This window comes from Carassius gibelio, chromosome A16 (assembly GCF_023724105.1).
Source record: "Carassius gibelio isolate Cgi1373 ecotype wild population from Czech Republic chromosome A16, carGib1.2-hapl.c, whole genome shotgun sequence".
NCBI lineage: Eukaryota > Metazoa > Chordata > Actinopteri > Cypriniformes > Cyprinidae > Carassius > Carassius gibelio.
The window spans coordinates 9,156,089-9,169,086 of NC_068386.1; the positions used below are offsets into that span (position 1 = coordinate 9,156,089).

Genomic DNA, 12,998 nt, shown 5'->3' on the forward strand with positions numbered 1-12,998 from the left:
AACCAGCCCGTTACAAAAAACTTAAAAAACAACAACCTTGGCACACCAACACAAGCCTTTAAATGTGAATCTTGAATCTTCCGACACCTAAACTATGGCTAAATCAATGCAGGCATGCATTGGCTATATTGGCTCAGAAAGAATCAGGGATAGAGGGTGGCATGAACTCAGATCTTTGAAGAGCTTTACCTCCAACCCTCACATACATCTGAAGAGCATTATGGTTTTGCCTTATCAATCACTGCCCTTGACATCTTTGATAAAATACTGCCCTCTCCATCTGACCTGTGCCAGAGAACCCTTTTATGGAACACAATTATGAGATGAAGCGTAAAAGCACTGGTATATGATTTCTTGACTGTTGATTAACCACAACTCACCATGACATGAAATCCAGTGTGAAAACCGAATCACATGACTACATAAATAATTCAGTTCCAAATATATGAATCCTTACCAGCACAATTAAGATAAGATGTTTATTATGAAAAAAAAAAAAATCACAAGAAATAGGAACAACATGAAAATAAGTTGAAAAAATATGCAAAGATTAATGCAAAAATTGCTTTTTTTCAGATCACTCTGAACTTCAGGTTTTTTGTTCAGAATCAGTCAAATTTGTATTCCTTTAAGTCAGTGATCCTCAAATCTGGCTCGCAAGATCCAGTTTCCTGCAGAGTTTAGCTCCGACTTTAATTAAACACACCTGCCTGTGATTTTCTAATGATCCTGAAGACACTGATTAGCAAACTCATGCGTGTTTGATTAGGGTTAGAGCTAAACTTCGCAGGAAAGTGGATCTCGCGAGCCAGATTTGAGGATCACTGCTTTAAGTGTTGCTGTCGCTCAAGTGGTAGAGCTTTGAGCTATAAAGCGCAATGTTGGGGTTTGATTCCCCAGGAACACATGATAGGTAAAAATTGATAGCCAGAATGCACTGTAAGTCGCTTTGGATAAAAGCGTCTGCTAAATGCATAAATGTATGTATGTATATATATATATATATATATATATAAATGCATCATCGGGTGAGCTTCAAAATGCCAAGAAACAATGTGACACTGACACAAACACGGAAAGATCAGTGATTGAAAAGGATAACAAAAACAAGATCCCATTGTACCATGTCCCTTCAGTAAAATCCCCCCCCCCACACATTTTACTGTCTGTAAAGTGAAAATGCTTCATGTAGCACAAATGGTGCATGCTGAAAGTTCAATAAGGGTTAGAGGTTTGTTCAAATCCCTAGCCCCTAAGTCTAAGCAAGTCTAAGCTTTTTTTTTTGTCAAATGTAGTCCAATAATCTTTGTTTTAATTAGGGGTGGCTCGATACATTTTTTAAGAACCGATACCAGAAACCCTGAGTATCAGACGATACCGATATTGATAAAGTGCAGTGTTTTTTTTTTTAATAATTTCTATACCTCATTGTGTATTGACCTGTGTAGGGCTAAATCTGGTTAAACGTTACACATTGATCTTTGTATTGTAGCAAAATACATTCTTATAAACAAATAAATAAATATACTATAAAATTAAGAGACATTTATGTATAAATGTATAGAAACTGATTTTAATTACTTAAAAATTCACCTGAACCTCACATTAAACTAATGGCTTCAAAAGACTTGAAATATAGTACACAGAAACTCTATGCTGCTTTATAATGCTGTTGTGCCTTTCTTGGGGCTTAAAAATGACACAATAGTATACGCAAAATATCGGATTTGAATCACTCTCATCTGACTGATAACCCGATCCAGCAGAAACATTTATCGGAACGTTTTCATCCGGAGTCCCTGAAGGTTGCTTGAATGATAGATGGCTGTATTTTTAATGACAGAATCTTACAGGCAAGAGATGTTTTGAGGTAATTGAGGTTAGTTCTGGGCTAAATAAAAAAACACTTTGAAACTGATGACTACACCTTGGTGCTTTCTAATTAAAGAAATCTAGATGCTAAGTACTAACAGAAAAGTAACAAGCTCCTTGTAATGGAAAGAAGAGAAAAAAAATTAAACTCAGCTGATGATTGTTGTTCTCCACTGATCCCACATCTTTTTGTTAAAATAGACTAGTTTACACTGAGAGATTATACAGCAAACCCACAATTATGCATTTCCCATATCCAATCCTATTACATCCGCCATAAACCAGAACAAATGTCAGCTTGATGGCAGTGTGGTAGCGCCAAATATCACTTTCAAGTACTACAAATGTAAATGCTTGAATTCATCAAGCAAGCAATTAATCAGCGATGCCTCCCTACATCTTCCTCAAATGACACATGCAAACAGCAAGTGGAAAACTGTGCCCTCTACTGTTTAAATGAATGTGCCCTGTCTGTCATGCAGAGGATCACAGAAGGAAACAAAAGATGTGAGAATGTGTCCTTCAAAATCAGATGAAAACATTCAGGCAACTAAATCACAAGTGGAAAGAACATTTGTTTATTACATTGTCTTTACATCTTCAGGTGAAAAAGGACAATAACACAAAACACAAGTCATTATTCATGTACTTTCCCTCCAATGCTGCTGGCAGTGATCAACTTCTAGAAGTCTAAGTTCTTAAATGAGCAAAACATTATCAAACTTATACTGTCAACTTTATGACTGTGCCAGAAGCTGATTTATTAAAAACGTGATGATCATCTTAATGATGATATAAATAACTCATTAGAAATCCATCAATCTCAAGGCAAAAGGTTTCAGTTACAACACTTCTTCTTTCAAGCTTAGTAGAAACACTGTAATAACAATCAGAAAAAAAAACTTTGACCCACCGATGAAAAGTCGGAAATACTAAAGGGTTTTTCCTAGATTAAAAATGTTTTTCGGTTGCTGCTTAAATACATGTGCAAATTTGATTATAAAAATTATTTGCATTTTGTGTAATTACATATTATAGATAATTTGTGCCATAATATGTATTCTAAAAGTAATTACAATTAGACTGTTTGGTAATCTTAGAATTATAATGAAAAACACCTTTTGAAATAATTGATTCAAGTTAGAATTAACTAATGTTTGCTCATAATACATTAATGTTAGCTGATTCGACTGGAAATGTTAAAAAGTATTATAATGTAGAATTTATCATTTTTCATTTAAAACAATTTTTATTGTAAGTTCACGATGCCTTAATTGAAAAAAATTGAAATTTTCTACCTCAAAGTGCTATGGGAAGTCAACATCCACATTTTTATTCCCAAGATTACCTTTAATGAATTTAGGGCTAACTAGTTATTTAAGGTATTTGACTTCCTTGACAGTATTTTAAAGTAGAAAATTATCAGTAGAAATTAAATGGACCACACAGGTTTTGTGGTCTGTGGTTCTTGCTGTGCTCGAACACTTTCAACCTAAAAATGCAGAACTCAAGATGAAGACTATTTAAGGGCAAAAATATTACATCAAATAATATTGCATTTCCTTTAGGCTGCCCAAACTTCACTTGGAATGCCACCTAAAAATTTTCAATGAAGGAAAGACCCAGTATTAAAACGACACAAAATAAACCTAAATATGGCCGCTGTTAATTCATTTGAGGCCACAACATTATACAGGAGAAAATAAACCCTGGACCAACAGTAACACTGCATCACATACATAGAGAACTCATTAACCCTTGAATCCCGAGCTCTCTGATACTCATAACTGCTGTTTATATACTTGGCTGTTAGTGTGAATACTTTTTTTTTTTTTTTTACCAACAATGACTTTAATGTAGAGGGTCTTTAACACCACATAAAATGAACAGAAGTGACTCTAAAGTAAGGCTTTTTTTAGACTTAAGTGACCTTTCAAAGCATATAATTATTGCATTAGGTCTAAATAGATGGCAAAAGGCTTAAAAAACAAACTTGAGGTTCTGTTAAACACTGATCATCTGAAGGTGTTCTCTCCACTAGGTGTATGTTGCTGTTAACGGAACAAAAAATAAATAAAAAATCTCCAAATACGTCATTTAAGAAGTCAATGTAGGCTTATTCCCATTTGTTGAAAGATGCCGTGTTTCCTGAGAGGATCCTGAGTGTAGTATGCACAGTACAGTTTCTTAAAAGGTGTGATGCTGTTTTCAAAGTGTTTGACAGTGTTTGCACAAGGCTGCTGGTGGCAGGGGAACTGTGCTCAGTTAAGTGGGATAAAGCCCATGTCGGGAGCATCACTAAGAATGATCGGACTGTGGCCAAGAGAGAAGGGAGGGCTGGATACACGCAACATGGTTTTATGGTTGTGAAGAGCGGCCTGTTTGTTCCCTCTCTGGGAGCAGGGAACATCAATTGAGCAGCCAGCAGAAGGAGACTTGCTGGAGGGAGAGACAGTGATAGAGAAGGTACTTGGTAGACTCTCTTGGGTGACTGGGGTGGTTTTAGGTGTACCCGGAGTGCAGGTGCTCTGGATCACTGCAGAGTGTGCCACGGATTCTAAAAGCTCCTTTGTGCCCTGTGTGCACTGCGAAAAGAATGGCAAAAAAAAGTAAAAAAATATGACTACTCTAATTTAGTTATTCCTGCAATATACATCGATATGATTACTCAAATAATGATTTAGAAAAGATAAATCATCGTAGAATTAGTAGGGTGACTGTTAGGGAGTGCACCTACAGGAAATTAGTTAAAAAAGTAGTTTTTTTTTTAAAGCCACATTCCTATTGTTTTTGACCAATTCAATATGACTACAAAATAACAACTTATGATATTAATGTGATTACTAATTTGAATATTGAGATTGTGATATTATGAAACAAAGATATTGAATAAGAAATGTATTGTTATAATAATGTAAAATAAACTGAGCATAAAAAAACACATTTCATACTCAATTTCTCAATTTTCAAATGGTGAACCATCAAGGTTTTATTTTAACAGGATGCCGATTTGAGAGTGAAGTTCATTTACATGCATACAGCTGTCTCAGAAGGGCTCCATTTACAGTAAATAAACCAAGAACGTGTCAACTGATTGCAGTTAGACAGCAGAGCAAGTGTGTGAGGAACTAGAACCAGATTAGAATAAAGATGAAAGTAGGTTAGTACTGCGAAGGAACTAATAAGATGAAAATGTAGTGACAGATTGAAACAAAGCGTTTCACTTCAGGGTTTCTGATTAGTTCAGGCAGTGCAGCTGATGTTAGAAGGGGATCTCCAGGGGTTGTAAAGATGAAAACACTTCCTTAACATCAGGATGAGATGAGATCCATCATGAGAGAAGGTGGAAAAGAACATGTGTGCATGAGAACATGCACTCAGTCAACAGAATCCTGAGAGTGGATGAGTATGAGATAAGCACAGATGAAATGTGATTACGAACGATCATACATTAATTAGGAAACAATGACATAATGGAGGAAAAACAAAACAACTGCAGACCAGACTAATATATGAAGACGACCATTACAAAATGGACTAAAAACAGGTGTCAGCCAAAAAAAAAACACTCATCCAGGAACAAAGAAGGAACAGAGACAACAAGCCCAAGCCCAAGTTCCTCTCACAAGATGGACATGTCTTATGATAATGGTTTTAAAGCAAAGAAATTGAAGCCAGTTAGACAGTTCAAATAAAAGTCAAAGTAAAGGCCAAGAGTCATGAGAAGGCAGCCATGGAATGGCATGCAGGCAGCCACATAACACACCCTTACCATCGAATGTGAAAGAGCTGCAGGAGCCTTCAGGCAGTGCAGGAGTGAGCAAACTCCTGACAGTTCTCCTCCTGTGTGAAGTTCACAACTTGAAACATCAGGGCTTGATGCAAGTCAATATCAAAACATAAGCTAAAACTAATCTGGAGTGGAATTTGTGGACTTCAAAATATACAAATAAAAACTTTTTTTTTTTTTTCACAAATCTATCCTTCTCTGCATGATTACAACCGACTCTAGCTTTGTGACCAGCAGTGACAAAAACGTCTTAAAATAGCATTTGTAACCTTGATTGACAACTTGTTTACATTTTTACTGAATCAAGACTCCACAATCTTAAGTAAAGTTGATGTGCTGTTCCTATCTTCACACATCAACAGAACAGGTGGAAGCCTCATTAACTATAAATATGAGCTTTCCATTCATTTTCACATGCTTTTCTGTGACAATTTTATGTTATCAGATCTTTTAAAGTCATGGTTTCTGTTCATAATTACACAACCATTCAAAAGTCTGGGGTTTAGTAAGATCCTTTTGAAATGTCTCTTATGCTCACCAAGAATTTATATATCCGATCAAAAAATTGTCATAATGTGAAACTTAAACACAACAGCATTTCACTTAAATATATTTTTGTAACAATGCAAAAGTCTTTACTTTCACTTCGGATCAACTTAATGCATCCTTGCTGAATAAAATAATTAATTTGTTTAAAACAAATCTTACTGAATCCTAACTTTAGTGGTAGTGTATGATTTGAAATGCCATGGAATGTTTTTTGACTCACTAATGTATCAGAATTTTAAATTATAACTACAATGCTTAAACTGTTAAAAAATAATTTTAGTGTTAACATGATCTTGGAACTAATGTTCTGCCTTGATAAGGTGGCCATATGCACGACCCGGCCAGGATTTTGATATTGCCTAAAATATAGTTTAGGCTGTTTGCACTGTGCAGGTTGATCGTTGTGTGACGTCCGTGAGAGCTATAGAGAGCAGAGCAGAGCAGACGGCTCCTTATGCTTTAGAATCGCTATCGCACCTACTTTAGTGTCTTTTTTTAATTGTGCACATCGAAGCTTTAAGTCAAATGAACAAACAAACACGTACACAAATTTGCATCGCTATGATCGTTCCCTGTAGATCTCACCTTCTCACGCAAAGCCCCACGATTGGTCGATTATTTACAATACCTGCATGTTATTGGTCAAACTGCTTTGGATGTTTCAGGCAATATTAAAATCCTGTCCAGGACGTGTCCCATATAAACGCCGCATATGGCCACCCTACACCTTAAAGATACCACATGATGAGGCACACTTACCATATTTGTGTCCTTCTTAGCCATGAAATAAGGGAGCTCAGTGTCAGAGGTCACAATAGGAGGTGCGTCATCTGGAGGTAAAAAGCCTCTTCTGTCAATCAAGCTGCAAAAGATGACAGGATGAGTAAATGACCTATTGTGACCTGACTTTCAAACCACAGCACAGAATGAATAGGGAAACATGGGCCATCATGTTAAAGATCGGTAAAATTAACATTTCAGATCTGACTAAATGTGTTCTTGTTTGTAACCGTATGTACTGAGCACAGGATGTACATTAGCCTTAAGCTAAATGACATCCTTCATTCATTCACTCACTCACAAACAAATATTTGCTTCTTTAGCAAAATCTCAGGAGATGTGCTATGATGTTGGTATAAGCATGCAGTACAGACCTGGGTTGCATCGGCCCACAAAGCACCACACAGCAGTTTGTGAAGATGTTGTTATAGGTGTATGGATTCCCTGATTCTTCTCCTCTTTTACTGGACCAAGAGCCTTTGATCTGCAATCGTTAAACACGAAGAAGCTGTTCTTCATTCGGACTATAGAAAACACCACAGTTAAATGAGAATTGATGAATACTTTCTAAAATAATTAATGATGCAGCTTTTAGAATTAAACATTAACAGCATTCGCTGTGATATTTACATCTTCGTTGGTTGTGAGATTGGAGGCCACAAGATAAGTATGGAAACCTGACAGACCCAGAATGGACCAGATGGAGAAAAAACAAATGACTAGCTCGACAACAGTGAAGGAAGGGTTAAGGAAGCAAATCTGTTGTAAATGTGTATTAATGTAAAAAATATTCATAATAGTACAGTGATTTATGAACAATAATACAAAATCAATCCACTGTTGAACATTCTGCCCAATCACATGAGGTTCACAGGAGGTTCATTAACTGACAGGTTGTGGTGGAAAACTGTGACCTCAAGCCACAGTCTTTAAAAGGGACACCAGCAGAATCTGTATCTAGGGGCATACATGTTTACATCCTGACAGGAAAGCAGGGCGTGGTGGAATCCTTCAGCCGATTAGGGACAAATGGGATTAGAAAAAAGATGGATCTAACAGCAGTGGGCCTGGAAACAAATAGTGAAGTCTATTGTGTGGTCCTGGGGAAAGGGGTGGTGGAGACATCCCAGCGATGGAGACAGGGGTCTGAACACAGTAAAAAGGATATCTGGCCGGGCTCTCCTTTATTGCCTGGATGATACCATTAACTCTTTGTGATCCTGTTGATGAGAGTAACTGATAAGAGAACAAACCTACTTCAGACCTGACTGAAAAAAAAGTATCCGTTGTTGTATTTTGACAATCTCATCATATACATCTACAGTGCTGCGTAAAGGTTTGGGCTGCATTTATTTGATCAAAATACAGTAAAAACATTAACATTGTGGAATACACTACGATTTATAATAAATGTTTTTCATTTTTATGTTTTTTTTTTTTTTTTATGTAATTTATTCAACAGCCTTTACTCCAGTCTTCAGTGTCACATAAATCCTTCAAAAAATCATTCTAACATGCTGATTTGGTGGTTAAGAAACCACCAAATCAATATTGAAAATGGTTTACGTTTGAAGAAACCATGAAAAATATATTTTTTTATGATTTAGGATGATTAGGAATTAATTTATTTGGATGTTATTAGGACATTATAATTGTCTTTATTGTCAGTTGTGATCAATTTAATGCATCCATCGATGCAGAATAAAAGTATTTATTTCTTAAAAATAAAAACTTAATGAACCATGCTTTTGAACAAGTCTATATAGAGATGTATTTAAAGGTTTCTTGGTTTTGAACAATCACCATTTCAACATAGATACACTTATTTATAGCTCTCCCACTTACAACTATCATAGATAAGTATTAGGATTTTTTTCTGATGCAGATGGAGACTGTGGTGCAGGACGTGTTGTGAAACTTACTTAATGTGAGGTGAGTAATCACACAGCCAAAGATAAAGGAGGTCAGAAAGGATAGTGACACTATGAATGCGTAAAAAAAACGATAGTTTCTCTTCCCAACACAGTTCCCCACCCAAGGACAATGATGGTCGAACCGCTCTAGAAAGGGAACAGAGACAGGAGATTCTCAGACACAGCTTCACTTACAAATAACCAATGTGCATTCTCATGTAATAATTTTAAGGAAGTGATTTGTATTAGAGGTTAAACTATTAAAGGTTCATTATCAAAGCAACATATTTTGTAAATTTAAAGAAACAGTTCCGTCATTATTTACTGAACCTCATGTGGTTTCAAACCAATATGACATCCTTTCATCGAATCATACTAAATGGGTATTAGAACATTTAAGGGACAAAAGAGCAAAAGCACAGTAAAAGTTTCATAAAAATTTACCATTTGACTTGTGCGCTACTTTCCAAGTAATCTGAAGCCAATCATCATCAGCCATCAATGGCTGTGAATGATAAAAAGATACAAATTTAGGATCAATTTAAAAGATTAATTTAAAGAGTTGAACTAAAAATCCTGACATCCACCGACCCTAATGGTGCTTTCCATGAGGTTAGATTCTAGAAGCTGCATTGAAAGGTTTGTGAAAGAACCTGATAGATCCAGGTATAAATGATTAGCTCATGACTCTGACTCTGGTTGTAGAGGTAAACAGCCCACTAAAGGGAAGATAACCAGTGAATAATGAATGAAATCTCAATTTATACACAAAGTGTATGCAGTGTTTGAACTATACCTTGTCCTTTGGGGAAGCCCACTTTTTTTTCGCGCTTGCGTGTGCCTCAAATAAGGACTTACCACAGCTACAAGTGTATGCACTAAAATACATTATCGACACGAGTGCCTCAAAAAAGGAATTACAATGATTTACAAAGATACATAACAGCTACAACTGTATATGCACAATTATACTTTATCGACACAAATTGATAGGTCACGAAGACAGCCTTTCCTTAGCCACTTCAATGGCCCTCTTGTGTGCAATGCTGTTCCTGTGTTTATATATTTTTTTTTCACAAATTGTTCTGAGCAGCGCTGCGTATTTTCCCATGAATCCCCTCCTCAGACAATTGCGTGCCTCAGACAGGTACCCTTTCAGACGGAAGAAGGTTTTTTGCATCCCTAAGTGATGCGCCCCAAGCTTCCATCCTTAACAAACAGCCATGCATATCGGCTCTTCCAGTCTCTCTACTGCTGGCTGTTCCAGTTTAACAGGAGAGAAGACTCAGAGCAAGAGGGGATATGATCGTGACTGGCCTTTGACGAGCTGTTACCATCTTCAACCAGAGATTACTTTTCTTCAGCTTCTTGCATTGTCAAAGTGGGCACTGTGGGAGTTCTAACAGTGCTTGCAACAGGTAAATCAGTCGTGCTATTAATGTAATCACTACACAATTTCTTAATAAAACCAAAATGAATTAAACTGCCTTGTTTTATTTTCGCCATGGCTATGATGCTATAACTGCAAAATGAATTAAGGACTTTGCGCGCGATAAATGGCCTCCAACGTTAATTTTTTTCTACTAATCTATGACGTACTAACATATGTGGAATTTGCAGCGCAGCGCTCACACCTTGATGCTCATTACAAGAATTGCATGTATAGCAATCTTTATTTAAGTAAATTAGGTTTAATCGCCGTCATGCATGAATGAATAATGTTTTTGCTATTTTACACTTAATAATCCATTATGATTACATTACACAACTGAAATTGCAATTTAAAATATTAACATTGTCAATATTTTTGAGACCCCCCAAAATTTCACATTTCTCGTTTTCAGGGTAGCCCATGTCTTATTAAGCCGAGCTCGCCCTATCTCCTCCGTAGTTCGCACTATGAGTGTATGGCTTCAGAAGATTGGGAAAAGAGCATTCAAGTTGTATGCACTGCTTTTATGGTTCTTGTTGAGGCAATAAAGGGAGTTCACCAGAAAATACATTTTGTGTTATAATTTACTAGCCCTCATGTCTTTAAAAACCTGATTTTCTTTTTTCTGCAAAATACAAACACAAATATTTTGAAGAATGTTGATAACCATTGACTTAATTTGTATGGAAAAATAAAAATATATATATTTTTCAAATATCTTCCTTTATGTTCCACAGAAGAACAAATGTCGTGTCATACAGGGTTTGAATGACGCGAGAGTGAGTTATGGTTATTTCTGGGTGAACTATCCCTTTAAAGCTTCAGTCCCTTTTCACATTGCATTCCAAATTTTACCATATAATCTGAGATTTAGAATGATTTAAAGTTTAGTCAGTGAGAGATAATATTTAAACTTTTTGATGAACGGTTTCTTTAAATGCAGAAACTTTGTTTGCTGAAATATAGAGCTCCAGCCTTACCAACACAGTTGTCACACAGGCTGCAATGGGATGTCCGAGGCGGACGAAACATCTTGCATGTGAAGCAGTATTTAAGCTTGACCACCTGGTCATTTATTAGGATCTCCTTAGTGCGGGGAGGTGGACGGTATGTTGAAGATCTAGAATTATCTTTAAAGAAACCCACAACTTTAATATCAACACACACAAAAATGTTAGGACACAGAATAATGAAAAATAAACACCACAATCAAAGTCTCACCAATCTGCTTCTCAATGTCTGCAGCCTCATCCGGCAAAGCCCTGGGTAAAATCCCTGGGTCTGTCAAACTGGTTTGAAGGAGGGTGATGACGACAAATAAAAATAACACCCCACCAATAACTGGAATGAAGACCGTGAGGTGATGCACCAGAAAGGGGCAACTGTTATGAATCAAACACAAAGACAACAACAAAGTTAGAACTCGAAGAGTATATTGCAAGTGTGCTTTCTGATGACTTTGGGGGAGGAACTGTTTTCAGACTGGTATGATGTCAAGAAGGGCTACATTAGCTGGGTAAGATGTCTCTATTGTCAAAAGTAGTTGTAGTATTGTCCAGCAGTGTGGACACTTGTGTCTCTGTGTGTAAACACTACTCACTCAAATCTGAAGAAAAGGCCACTGGTCATGAAAATAAGGACGATGGTCAGCGGGAGCACACCACACTGCCTGGCCAACATAATACGCCCATCACAGTAGAAGCGGTTTTTTCCAGGGAAAACCTCCCATTTCCTCCGTACACGCTGCAAGGTTTTGTCGGTGGAGGTCCGGGTGGTCGATGTTGTGAGCGCTCGTAGGTCTATTTGTCGATACTCACAGTTTTTCATTTTTAAAAACAAAAACAAAAAGAGTGACTAAAAGTATAGCGGTAGGGGAGTAACGTATAGATGCAACCTCAAAAACACGTTTAACCACAAGCCCAGCCCCAACAAAGAACAAGCTGGAGTGACACTGACAAATCACTTAGGTACTAAAATGATTCCAGCTATCGAACTAAGCTAACTCGAAAGTCCTCAGATAATCCTCCTCACATAATATGTTGCCCAACGCATTCGTTTAAAACTAAGCATCCCCTACAGGGGATATATTGACTAACAAATACTATATTATCATGCCATGGTGTCACTTTCGATAAATCAGGGGTCTTAGCTACGCTAATTAACTACATTAGCTTGTTGACTAACGTTAGCTGTCAACAAGCTAACACATCTCAGCGGATGATGTTGCTCCTCACTGGCTGTTCAACCGTCATTTGAACGACATTCAGCTCCTCGCGTTACCAAGCCGTCAGATCGCGAGTTGTCCAAACGGAATTAACCTGTTAGGCATTGAAAATTACATCATAATTCTCAAAGCGTATTAATATAGCGCAGCGTTCAACCACGGCTACGATACAACAATATTTAAATTAGTGCGACCAGTCCCCGACTCCCCGAGGATTAACGTTACCTGAAGAAGGGACTCAGTAAAATAAAGGAGAAGGGACCAATGACTCGCAAAGGGTACGTCATCTCAGGCAAACCAATCAAAGATCACTTCCCAGAGCGTAAGTGACCTTTAATTTTTCCTTTAATACATCCACAACCATAAATGTACAGAAAAATGTCGAGTAAGGGGCGAGCATGATACAAAACTATCTATATATATAATAATAAATAACAA

At 37.0% G+C, this 12,998-nt stretch overlaps 1 protein-coding gene across 3 annotated transcripts; it reads right to left on the reverse strand.

Moving 5' to 3' along the window:
• Positions 1 to 2,434: 2,434 nt before the first annotated feature.
• LOC128031147 (palmitoyltransferase ZDHHC18-A) lies at positions 2,435 to 12,856 on the reverse strand. 3 transcript variants are annotated; one of them, XM_052619386.1, is made up of 10 exons: positions 11,937 to 12,856; positions 11,558 to 11,718; positions 11,317 to 11,466; positions 8,914 to 9,051; positions 8,160 to 8,259; positions 7,622 to 7,724; positions 7,366 to 7,475; positions 6,971 to 7,073; positions 5,645 to 5,715; positions 4,310 to 4,457 (listed from the first exon to the last, which is right to left on the reverse strand). In XM_052619386.1, the coding sequence occupies exons 1-9, from the start codon at positions 12,161 to 12,163 to the stop codon at positions 5,674 to 5,676; spliced, it is 1,134 nt and encodes a 377-aa protein (XP_052475346.1). In that variant the 5' UTR covers positions 12,164 to 12,856; the 3' UTR covers positions 4,310 to 4,457; positions 5,645 to 5,673. The 3 variants fall into 3 exon arrangements, with proteins under 3 accessions (XP_052475344.1, XP_052475345.1, XP_052475346.1); XM_052619384.1 differs by lacking the exon at positions 5,645 to 5,715 and having other exon boundaries at positions 2,435 to 4,457; XM_052619385.1 differs by lacking the exon at positions 5,645 to 5,715 and having other exon boundaries at positions 2,435 to 4,457; positions 8,160 to 8,211; positions 11,937 to 12,853.
• Between the last annotated feature and the right edge of the window lie 142 nt (positions 12,857 to 12,998).